General features: G+C 49.8%; 1 protein-coding gene across 2 annotated transcripts in view; it reads right to left on the reverse strand.

The window, feature by feature from the left end:
- Positions 1–2,032: 2,032 nt before the first annotated feature.
- The window catches only part of CDC42SE1 (CDC42 small effector 1), a 50,704-nt gene continuing 28,179 nt past the window's right edge, over positions 2,033–24,557 (reverse strand). For both annotated transcript variants that reach the window (XM_065420264.1, XM_065420262.1), the window contains exons 3-5: positions 16,143–16,253; positions 6,044–6,143; positions 2,033–3,607 (exon numbers count right to left, since the gene is read on the reverse strand). In XM_065420264.1, the coding sequence (XP_065276336.1) occupies positions 6,072–6,143; positions 16,143–16,253 (183 nt within the window). In that variant the 3' untranslated portion in view covers positions 2,033–3,607; positions 6,044–6,071. The remainder of the gene's footprint in view (positions 3,608–6,043; positions 6,144–16,142; positions 16,254–24,557) is intronic.

The raw sequence follows: 24,557 nt of genomic DNA on the forward strand, positions 1-24,557 counted from the left end.
AGAGACTGTCAGGATCTTAACTGTACATCAAACAGACTCCAGTTCAGGGCAAACCATTTAACACCCCTCCCCGCCCCCCAACACACACCACACACACACGCGCACACACACACACACACACACACCTCAGTATGTGCTCATAGAAAGGATGGCAGCATCCCCATTTTGACAAACTGTTCCATGTCAACAGATGCATTTGGCAGTTCTAAAGACACACTCCCTCAGGATAGCACAAAAAAGTTTTAGTATCAGGTTTTGGAAAAACTGTATCAACATCTGCAGTTCATATATAAAATACCAAGGAAAGCAACACGCTACAGGAAGAAAAAAAAAAAATCAGTGGAAGAACACGGACTAGCTTTCTGCAGAAGAACTGATTTTATCTCCATAGGTCAGCTTTCACAGCTTCATCCAGAATATCTTCTGCTTTCAATGCAAATCAGGCCTAAAACTTTTCATAAACTGGCAGCCTAGCACGTGAAGCAAAAACAGAGACTGCAATACAGTTTCCTTCTCACCTTTGACCAGAGTGTGCATGTATATAGCTAAGCAATGATACACAAAGATGTGTGGTTGCAATTTACTAATCCACAAGCATGTTGGGACATACAATATGAAACATTAAGTCAACTGTGAGCGCCTACAGTTCCCGACACAGATTATTTTTCCTAATTTTGGGGTGAATTTAATGCCAGTAAAAGGCACCAGATTGAGACCTTTGGAGACCAACATCTTCCCTCCCGCTGGGGCAGTAGCAAGGCAAGCTTCCCACAACACATAGCCCAACTAGTGTCTTTCACTCTGCTCCAGAGGGGAATCCAGTTGCCATAGTGCATCCAAAGCTGGGCCTTGCCGTAGAGACTACCAGCGATCGCAATAGCAGCGTGTGTCACTGGGGCGGAGAATCACCAAACAGCTATCAGATGGCTAACGATAGCTTTCCGTGGCTACTGATATGGGCTGAGTTTGCAGGAGCAGCCTAGAATTTAAGAAGCTCCGTATCCCACGACCAGGTCCCCCAAGCCGTCCGGCCCTTCACAAAACAAGGCTGTTTAAAGGTGGGGCTAGCAAGCTCTGCAGGCCTTGGATACTCCTCAATCTAAGCCACTTGGTAAACCACACTGATGTTTATACTCTGTACCAACCATAGCAGCTCTTGTCCACTGTAGCGATAACTGACTGCCACTCTCTTTGATGGGAATCCTGAAGCAGAGCTGTAGCGACCGTTAGCTGCACATCCAATCAGGCCCCAATGATTCATTTGCTGTTCCAAGATTTAGTCCTTCCCCTTATGGCAGATGTCCTGCTTTGTACAGCTACGGACCAAAATTCTCTGCCGGCTTACACCCTGGGCAGCTCCTGCTCTCCCGTGTATGGTCATAAATCAAGAGTTACTGCACTGAGCTCAGTGGGAGTTACTCCAGTAAAGAGATTAATTGGGCCCATTGCCTGTAAGCCGGGGGTAATGGGGAGCAATACCCCCCCCCCCATAGATAAAAGACAGATCAGCTGCTTGCTCTTCTGGGGAATGTACCAGGGGACTAGTTTCAAAGGTGGATGTAGGGAGAGATCCAGAGACGAACACTTTGAAGAGACTTTGCATTCCCAGAGCATATTTCACTTAGAGCGAGTCGCCCTCAAAGCACCCTTATTCCCCCTGGCTGTGGATGTGTTGGAATCATTGCAGCAAGCGGTGTCTGCCTTATCTCTCAGGCCCCCACTTCTCATTATTGAAAACTTTATGGTCACATATTAAAGGCCTGCTCCATAGCTCCTTGAAGCCAATGCTGTTCTTTCCATCAACAGGCTTTGGACTGGGCCTTAAAAAGAACAATTATGACTATCCACAGTGACTTTGGATGGGACCAGTTCCTGCTAATATGGGTACACTTTAGAGGAAATGCATTGCAGGTACAGTTTCATGAAGACCGATGCTCTCTCCTGGAGGACACCTCAATCAGAAACAGGTAGTAACCGTAATTCTTCAGACGTGTTTGCAAGGTGATACTGAATCATCGCTAGGCGATTCACCTTTAGGAATTTGTCTCCGGGGCCATTGTCTATTTACGCATTATTAGGACAGTATAGCTGAGATATAGCTGAGGACTCTTCTAAACTAGTTTTCTGTCTTAAAACCAAAACAAAAAAACCACGCATGTACCACACTGACATCTCTAACAGAAATATGGAGGAAGATCCCCTTTCAACCATGACAGTAGTTTATATGTACCACCTCTTACAGGACTGATCTATTCACAGAAAACTGTTCCACACACTGCACGAGACAGGTCTTAAAGCTGCAGGCCAAAGTTGTTCAAAAGTAACTTGGGACTTTAGGAGGGATGTTTTTCAGAGGTACGCCTCGCTTTCTGAAAATCAAGCCACATTAAGGTGTCTCCAAACTGAGGCCCTGAAGATCACTATTCAGTTCTGAAGATCTTGGCCATTAACATGTCTTTTTAAGTACGCTGTTGATTGCTGTGTTGTGCATTTCATCATGCACCTGAAGAAGTATCAAGACCACTGGGTAAATCCATTTCTTCTAATAGTCCTGTTATATAGCACAAACAGCTCTTTGCAGAATGCTAATCCTCACAACATCCCTGTGAGGTAGGCACGTTGTTACGAGCTGGGGAAACTGAGGCAGGGAGGCCAGCCCTTTGAAAATAGTCTACTAATTTTGGGTGCTCAACTTGCGACACCAAGAGCCTGATTTTCAGCTGGACCACGCCCCCAAACTCCAGAAGCTTGGCACCTGTGAAAATCAGCCCCCGAGGTGCCTTCAAGTTGGGCACCCAAAATGAGTGGGGACCTTTTAAAATGTAGGCCTAAGGCGTTGACTCAGGAAAGCACTTAAGAGCAAGCTGCAAGAGGAATCTGCGTTCGAGGCAGGACTAGCAGTCAGGAGTTCCGCTCTCTGACAACTAGACCCTCCATCACTCATGAATATTCCCATCTTAAAGCTCGGCTAATTAAGTTGCGTAGCGCCACTGACATGAATATCTTCTGGTGCTATTAAAGACCAGTTAAACCGAACACATTGGTGTTAAGGGAGTGTTTTGCTCTGACAGCAATCCTGATCATCAGCCCCTGAATTGGATCAAATTCCAAAGAGGAAATGGTACAGCTTGAAGACCAATGTTTTAGCAGTGACCTTTCCTCTCCCATCGAAGGTGGGACCAAACGATGCTCTGACAGTTTCATGGGCTAATCTTTCCGTTCTTCACGGCAGCGCTGAAAGACTATCGAATAGACTGGTGCTTGGCTGTTATTTTTGTGCTTATAGTCAGGAATAGAGTTAGAGGGCTCTGAAAAAAACCCAACAGCAGCAAAAACACAAGCTGCTGGGATTCACATGGCGGGGGGGGGGGGGGGGGGGAGGGGGGGAAGCTATTAGGAGAGGAACTTTCAGTATTAAAAAAAAGAAAAAACCCACATTGCACTTTCAGTGAAAACTTATTAGATGCTGAGAAAACATGTAAAAAAAAATTTGAAGTTTGGGATCAGTTTGCATAAGTTATCGAGTGAATAAAGCGCTAGATATTTGTATTTCCACCTGTCTGGCAAACAGGCAATTCAAGTGTGGGCTGTTGACGTAGCCTGGAACCTGCAAAGTGAAACAGATTAAAGCAAGAGTTAAAACTTGTCCTTTGTGGCGGAGAAGACTGAATTGCTAGAAGTGGGTGAATTTCATCTCTGTGCAGAAGGTCAGTACAAGTGCTTATGCACCACTTAAACCAGGGATCTCAAACTCCCTGCCCATGGGCCATCTGCGGCCCGAGAAGCTCCCCAATGTGGCCCGTGGGGCTCCAGCAGTTTTGGGGCCAGGTCTCTCCCTTGGCCCCACCTGCTGCCCCAAGGCGATTTACAATGGCTCGGGGCCCCACCCACCACCAGCAGTGCAGGGGAGCTGAGCAGCGTCTGCCTGCTCGCTCCACATGTCCACCAGCCCCTCCCTGCTGCTCCTGCCCGGAGCGCCCCTGTGACCAATGGGAAGCTGCAGGGGCGGTGCCTGGGGGCAGCAGTGCGCAGAGGCCCCCCGGCCTGCCCCGCCTTGGAGCCCCAGGTAAGTGCCGCACTCCCCGACCCCCTTCCAGAGTCTGCACCCCCTCCCGACACTCCCCAGCCCCCAAACTCCCTTCCAGAGCCTGCACCCCCTCCCCACAGCCCCTTCTGCCCCCAAACTCCCTCTCAGAGCCTGCACCCCCTTCCCACACACCCCCTCCTGCACCCCCACCCCCTGCCCCAGACCAGAGCCTGCACCCAGCACCCAAACTCCAGCCCAGAGCCTGCACCTCAGACCCCCTCCCCCACCCAAACTCCCTCCCAGAGCGTGCAGCCCAAACCCCTACCCCAGACCTTCTCCCCCACCCAAACTCCCTCCCAGAGCCTTAGGCAGGTGCGGGGTGGAGTTTTGGGGGTGGGTTCTGGACGGCATGAGTGACGCTATTGGCCCACTGGTAGGATTTGAGGACTGGCACTGGCCCTAAGGTATTGAGTTTGAGACCCCTGATTTAAACCAATCTTGCCCGGAGTCCGAGCTGCCCCCGGAGTGGGTGAAGACACAAAGGACTAGCCAGGGGGCATGGACAGGCTTATCAGTTATAGTGACAGCTTTCATTTTTAAAGACGTACATCTCTAGTGCTTATGCTTGAGAAGCAAACCTAAATGTGACCAGAGCATCTGTCTGCCTGAGTTTGCAGAGAGCTGGGAATGATCTCTCAGATGTATGAGCTGCCTCATTTGTCTGTGCTGGTGCTAGTTCAGATGCCAAGGAAGATATCCCAGATGGCAATATCATTAACTATTTCACTGTTCAAAGCATGTAAGAAAGGAGAGGGAGCATGGGACATGCCAGAGACTAGACTTGGGGAAACAAATGTCTATATTAAGTTATATCTGCCTTTAACGCCACCTGAGGGTGGGGTGCAGATAGGGAAGGGTGTTTGATTGATTCGGTTTCTGAAGGGGTGGGATTTCAGCTTCCAAAAGTTTGGGAATCGCTGACCGGAACTGTGCCCGGGTCTTGTGCTGATTTTCAGCAGAGGGATGAATTTCACCCCCTATGAGAAAGGAACTTAAGAGGTGGCAAATGGTTTGGTCTTTGATTTTCCCCACAGCTTTACGTTATGATGTAAGCAGTTTGTAGGGGTGCGCTCTCTGTTCATCTGGAGATCAGACTGCTGGAGTAATCATATGAAATGATTAGGAAGGGGTGGGGGGAGGATTATATTTGAAGGCCAAGCTTTTCAGAAGTACCCAGCCCAACTTGAGACGCTACAAAGGTGCCTATTTTATTTTTAGAAGGTGAGGGCCCCGCAGATTCTGAACAGCCACACCCCCTTGAGGGTATGTCTACTCTGCACACTCAGCCCGGGCTCTGACTCAGGTTTGAGCCTAACCTGCCCTCCCCCCAATCCACTCCCAAATTAGTCTGATTTGGCTCAGCCAGCTCTCAGGACCTAGGTACTAGGACTCTGCCAGGGAGGGTGGGTTAGAGCCAGAGTCCAGCTGTGACTCAGGTCAGCTCAAGCTGCGGACCTGAGTTAGGTGGTCTGCGTAGAGCAGTATGGACACATTGACACGGCTGTGAGACCTGGGCCCAGCAATTGTAAGCCCAGGTTTACAGTGCAATGTGGACGCTCAGTTACGGGCTGGAAGCACTGCGTCCACAAGCCCAGGTCCTGCAGACTTGGGCTAACTGTGCAGTGTAGACATACCCTTAGGGTGCCTCAAGTTGGAGAGCCAAAAATTAAGGCACCCAAGGTCACTGGGCGCTTTGGAAAGTCTCGACCTACGGTTTCCAAGGCTGGGATTTCAGTGAGATTCAGGCCTCAAACCCCAGCAGTAATGTGAAACCTACCGGACCTCAGTGTGTAATGCCTACCAGCAGTAAACTGAAAAGTGATCAGTCCAATGGCTGACTGATTTTACATCTGGACCTAATCAGATTAATTGATTGAGATAGTATGTTCTGTGCAGTCATCATGCAGAAGGGGAAATTTCCTCTTCCAAAATTCACAAAGATAGCAAGGTACTTACACTCTGTTGCTACACTCCATTGCGAGAGCTACAAAACTCTGGAGCTACTCCATTGTCTCTCCCGTCCGCCTTTGGATCTCATCTCTTGAACAGCGCCTGTCTGCAGAGAGAGAGAGAGAGCGCGCACGCTTAAAAAAAAATAGTCATTTAAAACTGCGCCTCTAGGATATTTTTGTGCAAAGGGGTAGAATATTTGGGTTAGTGACAGCCTAGCTAAGAGCTGCTAGCAAGCTTTACTGCGCATGGATTAGAAAAAGCGGCACAGAAATCAACCAGCATCTACTGAGAATGTGCTTTCGGTCACCTGACAAAGCTGCTGTGGAGTGGTTTGAGCAGAGTTCTGCAAGTTAGAACTCCTGAATTCCTTCCTCCAGGCTCCAGCAGGGCACGTGGGCTAGTTGAGAGGAGGGAGCTTAGAGTTACAACTCCTGGGTTTCATACCCAACTCTGTGAGGGAAGCGCGGTCCAGTGGTTAGAGCAAAGGGCATTGGGAGTCTGGACTCCGGGGTTCTAGCCTCAGCTCTGCCACCGATTTCCTGTGTGATCTTGGCTAAGTGATTTTCCCCTGGCACAAAGATGGGGGATAGATAGTGCTGCCTTACCTGACAAGGTGGCAGATGGGCAGCATTAGAGAGCTTGCTTCCAAGCCCTTCATGGTGGACAGGAGCATACAGGGAAAAATCTGCATCCCTTCTCCCACTGGGAGTTCCCCTCATCTGGGCGAGAACGCAAAGGAGCCCTAATCATGGAGATCGGAGGTGGTGGGGTGTCTGGCAGAGCCCAGTAAGGCCATAGCTGGCTTTCTGCAGAGGGGTTCTATGGGATCTCAGATATTCCCTCTCTGGTTCCTATCCTGCCCTACATGCTAGACGGCTTCTCTGCTCAGTTGCATTTGTCATTTCCCACCCCGCCACCGCATCAAGAGAACCCTGGATCCGACAGCTACTCTTACACGTGGCTCACCACAAGCGCTGAGGCGGTCTGCTCCGTCAGAGGGAGGATCTTTGCTTCTGAGCTGCGGTGGGAGAAGAGACACTGGCTGTTCTGTGCTCAGCGCCTAGTCCAGTTACTATCTGGCTTTTCCCACCTGCCAGACACCAGACATGCCTCTTTTTTAGCACACCACCTGGGTGTTGCTGGGACCGGAGAGCGTTTCTGCAGAGAGCGTCCAGTTCAATCAGGTTTAAGGGTGGAAGGCGAGATGGTAAATCAGGGGGATGCGATTTTAAAGCCAAATATCCCAACCCACCTGCACCCCTCTCTCGGGAGTCTGATGGGAGAGAGAGGGCGCTCTAGTGAAGCAGTTTCTCCTTCCACCTAGCTTAATGTGGCTAGATAGTTCATCTTGGATTCATCTTTTCTCCCCCACCACCCTTGTTTTGAGTCTCCTGCCACTTCTCTCCCCTCAAAACTCAGGCAGCTGCTCGTTAAGCTTCCCTTGATCACGCATCTCAGCTGGCTGAGATGCTGCTTGCTCTCGAAGATCCACCGGCATAAAACATAAGTGCTGAAGAAGGAGATGCCGTCCAACTTACTGCAGAGCCTGTGATACTTCTTTAATATCGTCAAGATCTACCTGCCTGGCTTTGTTTCTTCAGCAACGAGGGAGCCATATAAGCACCATTAACCCTGGGTCATGGTCATAGACCCCAAAGAGATTGTTAGCAGGCTAACCAACTTTGTTCAGGATTAACATTTCTGCACATTTCAGGAGAACCAATGGCCACAGCAGACAGCACCAGACGTTAGGACTCCTGGGCTCCATTCCCAGGTCTGGGAGGGAGCAACGTCTAGTGGTCAGAACAGTTGGGCCTGGGAATGGAACTCAGGAGTCCTGACTCCCAACTCTACAAATGTGTGAATGTGGCAAGTCACTTCCTCTTTGTGGCCCATCTATAAGGGGAGGCAGGAGGGGACAGGTCACCGCAGACCCTCTACGCAGCTAAGAGGGGTTTGGAGGCTGTCGTTCATTCCTGTTTGTAAAGCACATTGAGATCCTCAGCTAGGGCAGCACCACGTGAAGATAAATGATTAGCGTCCGTGCAAAGCCATTGACTGAAGTTCATTCCATGACCGAAAAAAAGCCCAAACCCTGGTTCCTCTAGAAGGAAACACCAGCATGAAGGTCACTTGCAAAAAGACCCTGGGATCTTTAGTGCCGGCTGCACCCCACGGCGTTCTGAGAGAGTTCACTGCCATCATTCACCACCCTTTTTCAGCGCACAGTGCGTCTGCATGCCTGGCAAGGACAGGCTGGATCCCAAGGAGAATTACTCATGGACTTGTGCTTTCTCTCTCTCTCTGCTTCCAGGCCCCACCCTCAGAGTTAAGCAGGTTTAATGAACTGGGCAGGAGCAACCTGGCAAAATACAACTCGTCCTCAGGCTGACCTGACACTCGCAAATGGAAAAAGGAGTTATGTAACCGCTGCCCCCACCCTGCTAGCTGTCGAGTGCCGTCCCTTCTCACGGGAGGGGAGGGCACTCGGAGCCATTGGGGAGGCGCTGAGCACCTGGCAGGATCAGATCCCCGCAGAGCTCCAGCTAAGAGAACGTAAGGCAGCCAGGCAGCTCGCTATAAGCCTGGGCAGAGCATGTGCCAATCCGCTGAGCTAACTTTGACCACATTTGTGTTTGCAGCACGTCTCCGTCTTGCTGCAAAACAAGATTATACCGGCTCCAGCCGAATCATGGGTTAGCTGCCTCCGCCCGGTCCCAGCATGGCCTTAATTGTGGCCTTTCTTGCAGGCGGACCTATTCTATCACTTTCCCCAAGTGAAACCCTTTGATCACCAAACAAACATGCCCGGTTAATGCCTAATCTTAGGGCTCATGAGTTACACTCAGACCGTCCAAGCCCAGTTCCCACAACTCCAAAACCCCCCCTGCAAACCTGAGAATAAATCGGGCCCTGTTATCTTCTGGCCAGTGCAGCTTCCTTTGCCCAGCCCATACCCAACCTTTGGCATCTGCCTTCCCAGTGGCTGCTTCTGCAAGCTGGTAAGTGACTTGGACTTGTACCACGGCAGCCTGGGGTCAGAAGCCACACATTCACTACCCGGAGAAGAGCAGATGGACCAGGCTAGGCTATCATCTAGAGCAGAGGTTCTCAAACTGGTCCGCGGACCATCAGTGGCCCGCGAGCTCCATCTGGGTGGTCCGTGGATAGTTCCCTCTAAGGTGCGCGCCTGGGCGGCTGCACATAAGAGAATGAAGGGCCACCCACCTAATTAGTGGAGCCACGCAGGCGTGGCTCCACTAATTAGGTGCCTGGACCCTGGAGGAGACGCACATGTAAGGTGAGGGGGGGATATAGGGGCAGCGGCGGCTCCAGGCACCAATGCTCCAAACGCGTGCCTGGGGCGGCAAGCCGCGGGGAGCGCCCTGCCGGTCCCTGCGAGGGCGGCAGTCAGGCAGCCTTCAGCGGCTTGCCTGCGGGAGGTCCGCCGGTCCCGTGGATTCGGCGGCGGGTACGCTGAATCTGTGGGACTGGCGGACCCTCCCGCAGGCATGCCACCGAATCCGCGGGACCGGGGACCTACTGCAGGCATGCCGCTGAAGGCAGCCTGCCTGCCGTGCTTGGGGCGGCAAAAAAGCTAGAGCCACCCCTGATTAGGGGGTAGGTGGGAGGGGGCAGTGAGGTGAGAAGGGGGGTGGGGGGAATTTGGGACGTAAAGTGCTGCAGCAGCCAGAGAAAGAGGCAACTTTCCCCAGCTCCAGGGCTGCGGCTGCTGGGGAGAGACCCCCCTCCTTTCCAGCCCCAGCTCAGGGGCTGCCGCGGCAGGGGAGAGGCCCCGCTCCTTCCCAGCCCCAGCTCGGGGGCTGCCGTGGCAGGGGAGAGAGGGCACATCCATCGCATTAGAAAGGTAAGACTACTGATATTAAAATATGAGTTGTGTGCTTTTATCTGTAGAACAAAAAAACATTAATTATTATTGGGGTTTTTTATATAGCGCTTTTATCCAAAGTGCTTTATAATAGTTAGCTAACGGTACAAACAACATTTGGAAAGATCATTAAATGGTCCGCCGAGACCTTCAGCAATTTTCAAGTGGTCAGCGGAAAAAAAAAAAGATTGAGAACCACTGATCTAGAGCATACCAACTGGGGTGGGGGCTGTATGAAATCAGAGGATACTGTCTTTAACATTGTCTTTCAGTGACCTGATCCGAAAGGGAAAGTCCCCCACTGTCAGGAATGGAGACAGTGGAATAAGGGAGAGCTCCTGAAGAGGCTGCAAAAAGCGGATAGCTGTTTGGCCATAAAAATCCGTGAAGTGGCAAGGGAGAAATGGAATGAATTCAGGGCAGTTCCCTGGCCTGCACCATTCAGGAGGTCAGACTAGATGATCACTGTGGTCTCTTCTGGCTTTAGAATCCAAGAACCTGTGAATGGTGCTGACGTCAGTCACTGGTGGAAAGAGCCACCTGGGAACCTCTGTAGTTGGATTCCTTATCCTTGCTCAGGTAGGGCAGCACCTTGTTAAAGTTCTCAGCAGATTGAAGGACAATTTTCCTTGCTCTGAATGATCAAGGTCCCATTGAACCATCTCTGCTAGGTCTGATTTCCTTGAGGCCCAAGCTTCTTCTGAAGAGTAAATGTTATGCCCTTGGAATACACCAGCTTGCAGCCAAAGGGCAGAGCTTTATATAAAGGAGGAGGATCCTCTAGATTTCCTACAGGGTCTTTACTTCACTGAGCCTAGCTTTTACCCCATTCCCATCTCAAACCGCGCTGCACTCTGTGCACTCAGTACGCTGATCAAGGGGAAAACCTAGGGGGGTTCCAGAGAAAAACACTTCATACTGGTTTGTTGGCCCAGCCCTGCGGCTCACTTCCTTGGCTGTGGTTCCCAGGAAGTGTTTTTGTTTAAGTGAGAAAACAAATGAGAAGAGTCAGTGGGAGTGGTGCAAAGAGAACCCAGGAGTCCAGAATCCCAGTCCATACCCTGAATGGACTCAAGAATGTGGACAACTAGACCCAGAGCCACAAAAGGAGTAGTCAGCCATGCAGAAAGAGTTGCTCAGGCCCGCTCTGTGCTCCAAGTGCATTTAGAGGAGAAAAAAAAAAAAAAAAAAAAAACCCTACAGCCGACCCATCAGATTACCTTTGTTGTGAAACTCCCTCGCCCTCGAGCCTGCCAAATTAAACACCCTGCTGCTAGGATTTGCAAGTCACAGTCAAGAACGATTTCACCAAGGCTGTGAGCAACTTCCCGTCAGCTGCAGGAAGGCCAGCCAACATGTCACAACAAATATCTCCTGTGTCGCTCTTCAGTACGTGACACTCTCCTCCTCCAGGAAGCTTGGTGGCAAAATCTTTACTGCTGAGGAGGTCGGGGGGAGGCGATGCCCCCTTCTTCTCCTTTACAGGTCATGGCTTGAAACGACACAGCCAGCACAGTAACAGCCATGACAACTGTCAGCAGGAATCCGGGCAGCATTGGCAGCTGTCTCCAGCGGACAGTGCCCGATCTAAGAGACCACCACACTGGCAGCCTGGCTGAAGCCTACGTATCCACCGAACAAGGGACACCAGCCTTGATGGCTTCCCCCTCCATCCTCTCTCAGTCCTGACCTGCGAGGCTCAGAATTTGGGGTCCATCCAGTCCTTGGCCTGTGCTGCCATCAGCACTCATGACGCTAGGTTTTGTGATAGGGATGCTTGTGCTCCAAGACCTGACTAGAGCCACCCAGGACTGGATTTGAACCGACGATCCAGCGGGGATAAGCCTAGTCACCCTATGTTTCCTTGAACCACCCAGTTCGGAAGGGAGACACCTATGAAGTCACCCGGGTGCAGCTCTAGTGGTTGGTTCTACCCACACAGAGTCCGTGCGACATGCACAGGGTGCGCTTCTCGGTGCCGTTACTATCCTGAAGCAAACATGCACTTGTGAGGACAGACCAGGAAAAGGACTAAGACGTGGCATGGGGGTACGGGCTGCCTCTTTGGGAAAGCCCCTGTCGATTTTTCTGCGGTGAGTGGATAGGTTGCTACCTGAGCGTTATCTCCATTTTGCAGATAGGGAAAAGGAGGCTCAGAAAGGTGAAGTGCTTAAGCCAGCAGCAGGGCAGACGTTCCCACTCCTGTGCTTATTCCATTCGAGGAGGCCGTATCTGTGGAGCGCAGGGCCTTCTTGCCAAAGCAGTGAATCAATGTCTAACGCGGCTCGTGGCTTTATGCCACGGAGAAGCCTGTGAAAGCCGAGAAGCCCCAAAGTCCAGAAGGATGTGAGAGAATCTGTCTTCCTGACGCAAATGATACTCCAAATGCCAGAGCCACATCTTAGTTAAGTGCCGCTGCTTAGGTACATGCAAGCTTCTGCCCTGGCTAAGGTACATGCCATGCTGCGGGGAGGCAACGTTCCCTGATGCTGTGCTGTGGTGCTTGATAAATCCAGGCTTCGGGAGGCAGCTGGATTGGAGGAAGCACTTTAGAAGAGCGCACATGGCACTTGGACATTACAGCTGGGGAACGAGGAGGCTCTTACGTAAAGATTTCCACTGCTTAAATAACGCAGACCAGAATGCTGCAAGAGGCGCAGACGCGCGGGCAGAGAGAATGCCAGGCCGGGAGGAACACACTCAAGAGAGCAGCAAGGGTAAACACTCCCAGGCATTTACTCCCATCCGTTTGGGAGTCTGGCTGCCATTAGAAGCTGCCTTTTCCCCAGTGTGATACCGCAGCAGCTGCAATCAGCTGGGGCGCCCAAGCTAGCAGTTGGCCCAATGGAAGATCCCACAGGTGGATGGAGAGGCCGCGCAGGGTGCCCTAGAGATCGGGAGCGTCTTAGGCTTCCCCTGCAGAAGGCTGGATAAATGAGGTGGCTTGAGAGGGAGAATAGAACTTGTGGCAGGTCAGGAGCCCACCTAGCTGGAACCTTGTATCACAGAACTACACAGGCGCCAGACGCACGGAAATAAACAAACTCATTCGATCGGACTAAGCGCAAAATCCAGATCCTAATGGCAGAACTCCCACTGCCCTCCGTGGGACCAGGGTTTCGCTCGAAACCAGCAACTCAGAAGCCTGAGGTAGATGCTTCCCAGTCTGAAAAACAGCCAGAGAGTCAGCGTTTTTCATTTGCAAGTCTCCCTGCGTCCCACCTCTTCCTCCTGCTGCTCGGCTCAGGCCGTTTAGCCTCATGGCCCAAATCCCCCCAGTAGCCCTCCTCTAGGAACATTTACTCAGGATCAGATCTGCCTGTGGTCCCTGAGGCCACCTCCAATGGAAGCCTCAGCCCCACAGGCTTTAAGAAATTGAGGGGGGGATAGATCCGAGTCCCTCCCTATGAAAGGGCACAGTCTGTTGGGTTAGCTTTCACCCTGGCCTCCAAACGCAGCTGCTGAGTCAAACAGTTTCTGGTGGGTGTGATTGATCTAGTGGAAGGGAGGCAGCAGCAAGCCTGGGTGTGTCGGGTCACAAGGAGGCATTACCATGCACTTAACAGTGTCTTTAATGTTACATATGTAAATAGGCTGGTAAAAATCCATTTGGTGCGGTGTCAGTTATTGTTTAGTAAGTGGGTGTGCAGGCAGTCCTTAGAAGCATAAAGTTCACAGACAGCCCACTAGAGGGGCCCCAAGAGCAGCAACAGCTACACCTTCCTTTTAGGCCTCCTAGCAGCAGAATGCCAAGGAGTTTTAGGGCAGGTCTACATGGGGATATCCAGGAATATTAATCCGAATTAATTGAAGGTGTGAATTTGAAGTGGATGATTTAAACAGTATTAAATCCCCATGAGACCACTGTTATTCAGAACTAAGTGGCCTTAATTCGGTTTAGTGTAATTCACTTTGAAAGTGAATTTAGCTAGACCAAATTAAGGCCACTTCAGTTCTCAGTGAGGGTGTTCACATAGGGGTTTAATGCAGTTTAACGAATCCACTTCAAATTCACACCTTTAGTTAATTCGGATTAATATTCCTGGATGTCCCCATGTAGACAAGCCCTCAGACTAACCCGCAAGCCCAAGTGACTTACTCAGGGTCACAAAGTGAACCCGTGGCAGAGATAGGAATTGCCTCTAGGTGTCCAGACATCCAGTCCTGTTCCTTAGTCACAAGGGTCTCCTCCATTCCTCCAACTGCCTAGACTGTTATTAATTATCCCTATTACGTAGACCCCAGTCAGTCAGGGCCCAGTTGTATTAGGTGCTCTAAAAACACAGCCATCCCCCACTCCTCTAAACATGAAAATGGTTTCCACCCTGGGATCCCCTGCCAGGACTCCCCTCTCCCTCATTCTGCAGCATTAGAAGGGCAGTCGTGACTCCCAAGTTAAGAACTCGTGCACTAGACCACGTTCTCTACCCATTTGTTCCACACGCAGACACGCACCCCATAGCATTTTGCTCGTCTGTCAAAGGCTCAGCACTTATCCAAGGGTGAAGTTCCCCCTCCACAGAGTTTTTAGTCACACAAACAGGACATTAATTTTAGACAAAAGCAGCACAACAACAGCTTCTCAGCTCTGACTGAGAGTTCGTTTACTGGTTCCCATGCTGGGCAATAAAATAATACCAAGCAGCAGCATTTAAGTCGGTCTTGCAAAAGAGTCATGAAAATTTACCAGTCCGGCAAGCAGGAGAGTGGAATTTTGCAAGGCTGATGTACCTGTAGCCAGAAGGGGCTGCTCTAGGCAGAATTAGAGAGGTCTGTTTTGATTCAGTGGCAACCTCTCTGCAGCTTGCTGGGGTAGCACAAGGGCTTATCTATATGGGGACATGCAGGAAAGTTAATTTGAATTAACTAACAGTGTGAATTTGAAGTGGATTAGTTAAAACACATTAAACCTCTGTGTGAACACCCTCATTTAGAATTAAAATGGCCTTAATTTGGTTTCTGAATAAACCGCTGTGTGAACACCTTCATTCAGAAACCAAATTAAGGCCATTTTAATTCTAAATAAGAACATAAGAACGGCCATACTGGGTCAGACCAAAGATCCATCTAGCCCAGTTTCCTGTCTACCGACAGTGGCCAATGCCAGGTGCCCCAGAGGGAGTGAACCTAACAGGTAATGATCAAGTGATCTCTCTCCTGCCATCCATCTCCACCCTCTGACAAACAGAGGCTAGGGACACCATTCCTTACCCATCCTGGCTAATAGCCATTAGCAGACTTAACCTCCATTAATTTATCCAGTTCTCTTTAAAACGCTGTTATAGTCCTAGCCTTCACAACCTCCTCAGGCAAGGAGTTCCACAAGTTGACTGTGCGCTGTGTGAAGAAGAACTTCCCTTTTATTTGTTTTAAACCTGCTGCCCATTAATTTCATTTGGTGGCCCCAAGTTCTTGTATTATGGGAACAAGTAAATAACTTCCTTATTTACTTTCTCCACACCACTCATGATTTTATATACCTCTATCATATCCCCCCTTAGTCTCCTCTTTTCCAAGCTGAAAAGTCCTAGCCTTTTTAATCTCTCCTCATATGGGACTCGTTCCAAACCCCTAATCATTTTAGTTGCCCTTCTCTGAACCTTTTCTAGTGCCAGTATATCTTTTTTGAGATGAGGAGACCACATCTGTACACAGTATTCAAGATGTGGGCGTACCATGGATTTATATAAAGGGCAATAAGATATTCTCTGTCTTATTCTCTATCCCCTTTTTAATCATTCCTAACATCCTGTTTGCTTTTTTGACTGCTGCTGCACACTGTGTGGACGTCTTCAGAGAACTATCCACGATGTGCATTACTTTACATTTATCCACATTAAATTTCATTTGCCATTTTGTTGCCCAGTCACTTAGTTTTGTGAGATCTTTTTGAAGTTCTTCACAGTCTGATTTGGTCTTAACTATCTTGAGCAGTTTAGTATCATCTGCACACTTTGCCACCTCACTTTTTACCCCTTTCTCCAGATCATTTATGAATAAGTTGAATAGGATTGGTCCTAAATGAGGGTGTTCACACAGAGGTTTAATGTAGTTTAACTAATCCACTGCAAATTTACACAGTTAGTTAGTTTGGATCAACTTTCCTTCATGTCCCTGTGTAGACAAGCCCTCGGTTTCCTCCCTGCAGTTGCAGTGGGGTATTATTCTACAGATTCTCCTCTGCCCCAAATTAAGAAGTAAATGATACGGTACCATGGGAAGGCCCTCGTTAGCTGCCATATCACCTGATCCGATGTGCGTCAGGTGTACAAAATTCATCGGCTCCCCTATCATAGTGCGGTCAATTCGCCTCCTTTTCTTTTTCTGCAGGGAGAACAAAAATGAAGACTTAACAGACAGAAATTAACATTAGTTTCCTGCTGGCAAAGAGAGATGCATCATTGACAGGCATTTGGGGCACGGAGTGTGCCCACTGGGCTTCATGGCAAGGGCACTTAATGGGTTAAATAATACTCTTTTGCCCCTTTGTGTGGTTTTTAAGGGCTCTCAAAGTGCATTATGTAGGAGGGAGTGTTTCATCGTGCCCGAGTTACACATGGGGAAACTGAAGCACAGACAGGGGCAGGGACTTGGCCAAAGTTGCAGAGGAGTTGGTGGCAGCACCAGGATTAGAACTCAGATCCTAGCTGGCTGATTCCTAGAACAATGCAGGCAGCGATTCTGTGCTGTCTCTCTCGAGAGGGAAAGGGGACAACACAGAACCACATACCCTGCCCTGTGCTGCTCCTGCTCTGGGGAAATTCTCCCCTAGCCACCTCTTCACAGGCCCTTTGCACTGCTGGAATGGCGTTCAGGGGCCAGAATCAGTCCCCTGTGGGCCAGATTCTGCTGTCAGGTCCGCTGCTAGAGTCAGCATAACACCCTGAAGTCCATGGAGTGAGAGCGGAATCTAGCCCAGAGCCCATGAAATGGAAGAAAGTTGTTGGAGTGTGTGTATGTGAAGATTCGTGTCAAGCCTCCAGAGCTTGAGTCATTAAGAGACCCAGAAAGCAGAAGCTCAGCCAGCCCAAACAAGTTTGTCCCCAGAGTGGCTGGGGAAGGAGGGCATCTCAGATGGGAAGGACGCCCGGAGACAGGGGATTCCCCGGTAATCACATGAAATCCATCGCCTGCCCGATCCTCGCTCCATAGAGGATACACACGTCCTGGCCAAGGGCCTGGCTGATGTTCCCTGACCAGAACATTCCTTCCTGGCCCCCAGACCTGGTGCTGGGGTGAATGAATGTAGTGAGGCAGCAGATCCCCGAGACCCTATGCCAGCCCCCAAGTTACAGCCTCGTGCCCACCGGCTAGGTGCATTCCAAGGGGTTTTGCTCGTGGCTACTGCCAAAGGCAGGCCAGTTAGGCCATGGGTCTGATCTGGCTTGGGTACTTCCTGCGGATTGCGGGCAAACACAAGGAGAGGGAGACACATCCCAGCTGGAGAGTCAGAACCCCATCGGAGAAGACGTCAAAGGATTTTAAGATATCCCAGGGCAGGAGCTTAGACAGTAGCAGTGAGCAAACCTTCCTGCCCTACCGCCAGCCCAAGAGTGGTCGCTGCAGCTGAACTTCCCAACCCACAACATGGGGGCGGGTTTGAGAGGACGTCTATTGTGGAACGAAGGAGGGATATGGGGGGGGGAAATACCCCCCCATTCAAATAGGGTAAGTTAAACCTAACTGCTCTGGAGAGGGAGGGGGACTTCCAAGCGCTAGACACTCCAGCGATAGGTGAGAGACAGATCTAACCACGGCTCGTGAACATGACGTGGCTACATCTAACCACGCTCAGCTGCCAATGGGGCCTGCGATCCCCGCATCAGATCTCCTGCTGGCCTGCAGCCTTCACTTCTCTGCCTCTGTCAGGTAGCAAACAGTGACTTCACCTCCCCACCCCCCACACCACACTCTGCGTAAGTTTTGAGAGGATGTCTGGCCACAACGCCCGCTAGCTGTAGAGACCGGCGCTTTGAAGCCGAGAACCCAGGCTGCAACTGTGAGGAAATATTTCAAAATACGCTGTCCTTCCAATAGGAAGCGAGAGGATGGATGCAGAGCGCAGAAAGGCTGCTGCAGCAGCATTGGGATGCCCAGGTTGGAAGCAGCCCGTTCCCTATCTAACCCTTTGGCCAGGCTCCCCTGGCAGCTTAGGGGATCCAAATTGCAGAATACAGGGCCCGGTTCTTTTCACAGTATTGGCGTTGCTTGCATTATGGACAGGATGTGAAACATTCGGCATCAGCTCCGGTCAGAGACGGGACTGGACTGGCTGGACCATTGTTCCGCTCCGGGCATGGGCTGGCTCCTCAACGGGCATAAACTGCAGCGCTAGTCAAAAATGTTTCCAACCAAACGGTTTGCCACCGAAAAATGCTGATTCAACAAAATCCAAACATTTCATGGGAACGTATCGATTTCGTTGAAAATTGACGGGAAGTCATTGAAACTTCTAATTTATAGGGGACATTACAGTTGAAATGAAAATGCAGAATAAGAGTCAGAACAGAACACGTCAATAAGGTTGTTTTGATGTTTCTGAAACGACGTCTTCAAAATTTCATTGTGCGGCAAAGGTTGAAATTTGGACACTTTGTTCTCATTTGGGACAAAAGGAGGTTTCAAAATGCCAGACGTTCCCATTTCCTGACCAGCTCTAATAAACAGACTTTCCTCCCCTGACTTCAACAGAGCTACGCTACCATGGCATGTGCAGCCCACATTAGCCACAAACGAGAGCCCATGAGGCCAATTAAGTCATCTGGCCTCACCTGAGAGAAAAATGGGCCAGGGTCAACTGAGCTAGAAACCCAGCAGGGGAAGAGTTGGACCAGTATTATAAAGCCAAGAAGCTGAGATCAGAAAGGGGCTGACTGCACAACATAGGTGCAGTGGGGATAAAGGGAAGAATGTGTGAATGGATTAGAGAATTTTTGAGTAAACGGACCACGCAGGTCAGAGTGGGGAAAGTTATGTCGAATATCATTTTAACAATGGTACACCACAGGGAAGTGCCATCAGCCCGGCATCATTTAATAGTGGGACAGATCTTCAAAACAAATAAGCGCTGGTGTCCCTCTATTTTCAGAGGATTGTGCTGGATGAGTTAGGAGCAGGAATGCTGAGGTGGCCGGAAAGAGAGACTCAACAAAGCACTACGAGAGACTTCAGCCTGGAGAAATGCATGTGGGTTTCAAGTTCTCCGTTGTAAAACAAAAGGATTGTTCTTCACAAAGAGGAAAGCTATGAAGGAATGTAAACTGGGTCTGTATAGAGAACAACTAGATTGAGTTAAAAGGTTTTGATTTCTAGGGGTATATTTGATAGATTACTTTGGAAAGATCATACAGATTGCTAAAGATAAATGCAAAGGAAGGATCAACCTGCTTAAAAAGTCTTGCTGGGACTAATTTGGGGGTGAATAAGAAAACACAGCTGATGGCATACGGAGCCTTAAATCAGACCAGTTATCTATCAGCTATGGCTGCCAAGCTCTTGGGTAAGCATCAAAAGCAGAACTTGATAAATTAGATTGAATACAAGCACAGGCACTACGAGTTGTGTGTGGTGCATTTATTACAACACCCATAGGAGCGCTACAGGCAGCTGCTAGTGAAATGCCAGTTCCACCACAAATGAAACTACCGGATCTAACTTTCTGGGCCAAAGTTAATGGGGATTACGGTGATGAAACATACCAAACAAGTGTATGAGGATTGTTGGGATTTCAGTAGGCGAACTAAAGCACTTACAACGTTAGAACTCCACATGCCGTCCAATTAAAATGTGGATGCAGGAGTTGAAAGACAAGGAAAAGCTAAACGAAGTGAAAACTTTTAGTCATGGGAAAATTAGTTATGGATGGAAAACCACACGTCCAAATGTGGATTTAGATTTATTTGATAAAACTTACGGATAAATAGGAGACAGTAGGTATAAAAAAATTAAGTGTACCAGTATCTAGATGAAAAGTGGAGTCGTTTTTGTCAAATATGTACAGATGGGTCCAAAAAAGAAAAAAAACCAGGAAGAGCAGGAAACAGCATATTGTGTACCAAAAGTCAGGAATTAGTGCATCTAAAAGAATAACCGATTTTGTAGCCATCATGCCAGCCAAACTAGTAGCAACAATGCTGGCACTAAACTGGATCGGTGATGTACAGCCAGCAGTGGCAGCCAGTCATCTTTTCTGACTCAATATCAAGCCTTATTGCAATAACAAAAAGGGGTGTCGCCGTATGTAGAAGTAATTTAAAAATCAATGAAATGATATTTTGCATAACCGAACTAGAACAGATGGGGATGCATGTAGCATTAGCTTGGATCCCAGCCCATCTCAAGCTAACAGGGAATGAAATGGCAGACAAAGCAGCTAAAAGCACTGTAAGAAACGGGAGGCTTGATACAGAAAAACCCTTCCGTGTGTTTGAGCAACGTCAGTCCAGGTTATTAGAGAGACAAAGTGGGTGAAGGAATCTCTTTTATTGGAGAGTATCAGAGGGGTAGCCGTGTTAGTCTGAATCTGTAAAAAGCAACAGAGGGTCCTGTGGCACCTTTAAGACTAACCGAAGTATTGGGAGCATAAGCTTTCGTGGGTAAGAACCTCACTTCTTCAGATGCAAGTAATGGAAATCAGAAATTTCCATTACTTGCATCTGAAGAAGTGAGGTTCTTACCCACGAAAGCTTATGCTCCCAATACTTCGGTTAGTCTTAAAGGTGCCACAGGACCCTCTGTTGCTTTTTATTGGAGAGAGAGACAGACAAGCCTTTGAGCCCACAGAGCTCTTCAACAGAAGTTGCTCCAGTAAAAGATATTACCTCACCTTGTCTCGTGAGTAGACAGGAATTCAAAAGCCTAGTACAGCAAAATTTAAGAGAAGAATGCAAAAAATTTGGATCAATTAAAACAAAAACAAACAAACAAACAAAAAACCAAAGGAAAAAGATTTTTTGGATTGTGCCCTAGAGTTGAGGATAATGACATACCTTAGGGCCCGGATGAGAAAAATGAAATGATTTTGTGTGGAGTATTAATCGGCCCCTGTGGTTTGAATGCAAATCTTTTTCGAATCAATAAACACAAAGGTGGACTATGTGTACGCAGAAGAAACAATGGCTCACCTTTCCTGGATATGGAAGGGCTTTGATAAAGAAAGGGAAGAGCTCTGAGGAATTGAAATGGCTTAAGGTTACAAATGTTACATGAGGCTATTTAGGGAAACTACTGGGGAAAGGGGGCACTATTAGAACGGTGTGGTTCCATTACTTGATAGACACAGGGCAGAACAAGAGACTATAAACTGCTAGGTAGTTGGTGGCGACGATAGACTAACCAGTCAAGCCTGGTTTGCCATGAAAGAAGAGCAAGACAAGAAACCCGGAAGGAGGAAGGAGAAGATAGGGAGGCTGGTAGGAAGCAGCCCAGGGAAACAGCAGAAGGGACCTGAGGACCTGGATTGCTGGTTGGTAGGGTCCCTGGGTTGGAATCTGCTGGAGGGGTGGGCTGGGTTCCCCGCCAACCACTGGTGTTGAGCTTCGAGCTGGGGACAGCACTGGGTCAGTGGGTCCTGTTGGAAGGTGTAACCCTGGAAGGGGTGGCCTAAAAGATGAGCTGGCCAGAGGGCCAAGCGCCATATGGGGGTTTACACCAGACCCTCTCTTGGTGCCTGGGAGGAAGGTGGATGGGGCAGAGGAACGGGGATAGTGCGACAGGGGGAGAAGGATGAACCTGATCGAATCAAACCCAAACTCTTCCTTGGAAGGGTTAATGCTGATACTCCAAGCAGCCCAGGGCCCCAGAGGGAACCAGCTCGCAAGTTTCTATTCGCATTTCAGGGCAGAAGATTATTTTTAGATTTCTATGAGAACTGCCTGTGGGGGGGGGGGGGGGGAGAGGAGGAGGCACAGATGGCTGGCAGCAGAGCAGAAAGGGGAGGCTGGCACAGCAGCAGGGAGCCACACACAATAACTCTCAGCGGTCAGACCTTGGTGCAACCTCTAACTGCAACCTAGTCCAATTGGTGCGTCCCCCACATACCTGCAGAGGAGGGACCACACCCAGCAGCAACCGTGCACTCGGCCTGCCCCGGGCCAGGCACGCCAAGGGTTAAGCACATTCCAGCCCAGAGAAAGAAAGGCCCAAACAAGCTAGTGAATTAATGAAGGCTTTGGAAGTTGGCAGCAAGCGCCGGTGGATTCCTGTCTCCGCGCTCTGCTCCCCGGGAGGGGAACATGGCTCTTATCGCCAAGGGGCCTTTGGTGCCAGGACCAATGCAGCTTTGCAGACTGGTATTCGGCTGGCACTGCTCACCCCCTCCAGTTCCCAGCTGACGGAGCTGCCCGCGCGTGCGTTCATCTGTGCTTGAGGCTAGGGGGAGGAGACAAACACCTAGAGATTGAGCAAAGCAAGCCAGACAAAAGGAGGACCCTGAGCAGATGGAAGGGGAGATGGCAAAGAGCATTGTCTAATGAGTAAAGCACAGGATTGGGCATCCGAACTCCTGGGTTTATTTGCCAGCTCTACCACGTGACTCTGGGCAAGTTACTTCCTTTCCCTTCTGACCCCCTAGAACTCGATACCCTGCTCCCCTCCTCCACTGGCCTCTGTCCCTCAGCACCACCTTACTCCCCTTGGTGCGAGAGCCTTCTCCTCTGCAGCCCTGGAACAGCCTCTCTGTATCTCTTTACCCCCCTCTGAAATCCTGGGACATGTGCCGGGAGGGCAAAACCTCTGCATTAACACCCACGGGCTTCCTTGCTCCAGATACCTGCTCCTCTGGGCTGGCCAGGATAAGAGCAGAGGGGAGCCGATTCGCTACAAACTGCTCCTCTAGACGATGATTCAGTGCAGAAAAGGGGAGCCAGGAAAGAAGATGCATTAGCCCCCTGAACAAACGCTGCCCGGGCTGGAGCAAGGGAGCAAGACAGCCCTGGACACGGATGAGGTGGTGACGTTTCAGTGGGCAGAGTTAAATCCAGCCAGAATGTTTCACAGCGTGGTTCTAGTCTGAAAAGTGACTCAGAAGAAGGCTCCTTCCTAAGCAAATCGTCCTGCCCCCTGCATGTGTATTTAGAGTCTTGGCCGCTTAGCCCTACAGACCCAGCGCCCAGCTCTGGGAGGGTGAGCTAGGTTCTGTTCCAGCTCACCACCAGGTTAGTTCATTCCTGCTGCAGAAGCTTTAAGCACTCACGATGCACGAGCTAGTGCCGAATCCAGCTCACTCTCCCAGAACCGTGACTTAAAACAGAGTATTACTTCTACACTGAGCAGATCTGAACTGGAGTCATTGAGAGCAAACAAACAAGGGGAGCTGCATGATGCCTCGTTTGGGAAGCTGCTTCTCTGAACTGAGCCCAAATGGGGCTGGGAAACGATTTTTGTAGCTTTGCTGCCTAAAATAAGAGCAACCAAGTCTCATGCTTCAGGGCTGACTGAGGCAGGGGCCAGGAAGGAATCTCTCTCCTGCAGAACTGCACAATTGGCCAAGCATAACGGGGGGGCTTCTCCCTTGCCTCTTTCTGCAGAGGCAGCAGATTTCAGCATTAGATGGCTCAATGGTCTGATCCAGAATGCAGGAGACAGGTGATATGGATTTGGAGCTGCTCTGGAATCGATGACTACTGTGCGTTGACCTGATTGTTGGGATGTTACTGTATGAATATATTGGTTTAATTCAAGACGGGGGAGGAGGGGGAGAGAAACAAGCAGGAAGGCTAAGAATGGCTCTAGATAGCCACCGCTCAGCAAACACTTAAGAGCTGTTAAGAGACAATGGCAGATCTGTTAGCTTGATGATTTCATCTCCGGCACCAACCAACCAACCTACAACTACACCAACTGCACCGCTGTCACAGTTTAGTGTAAAACACTGCCTACTCCAAGAAGAGGGTCTCCTATCGCTGCAGTTAATCCATCTTCCCAACAGGTCGTAGCTCGGAAGCACTGTCTGCGCCGGTGATTAGGTCAGGTTAACTATGTTGCTGGGGTGTGTGTGGATTTTTCACATCCCTGACTGACGTAACTTTTCACTGTAGACCAACCCTTAGACACAGGCACCTGTGGGGGGTGACTGAAGAAGCTACGCCTGCCTCATTTACCATCGGGGACGCCTGTAGCCTCTTCCACAATCCTTTCCTCCCTTATGCTTTGTTCCTACTGCTAAAAACAACCGACGCTTTGGTCCCCGACTTCTGAAGGGAAGAACCGCAGCTGTCCAAGCTCCGTCAGCCCCACTGCCTAAGCACAGGATGTTGTAGCCTAGAGCCCAGTCTAAGTCCTCGTTTCCATGGGGACACTCAGGAAAGTTAATCTGAATTAAAAAATTCACGCCTCTCCGAGAGGTGGATGTCACTACAGTTCCTGTCACTGTAGTAAGTCTCTACACTCCGTGTAGTGTTTCTAGCGTAGACAAAGCCTGAGCATCCCCATGTAGACAAGGGCTAGGGGTGGAGAACTGCAGAATTCCAGCCCAGGAGAGCCCGGACACCGGGGAGGTGGGGTTTGCACTCCAAGATGCAGCTAGCTCTGTAACCATGACAACGGGGTGGGTTGACAGAAGTTCTCCTCCAGGGCTGGCAGATTAAGTGGAACAATGAACCGATCGGGTAGGGCAGGAGTCAGGATGAA

Source organism: Emys orbicularis, chromosome 20 (assembly GCF_028017835.1).
Source record: "Emys orbicularis isolate rEmyOrb1 chromosome 20, rEmyOrb1.hap1, whole genome shotgun sequence".
Lineage (NCBI taxonomy): Eukaryota > Metazoa > Chordata > Testudines > Emydidae > Emys > Emys orbicularis.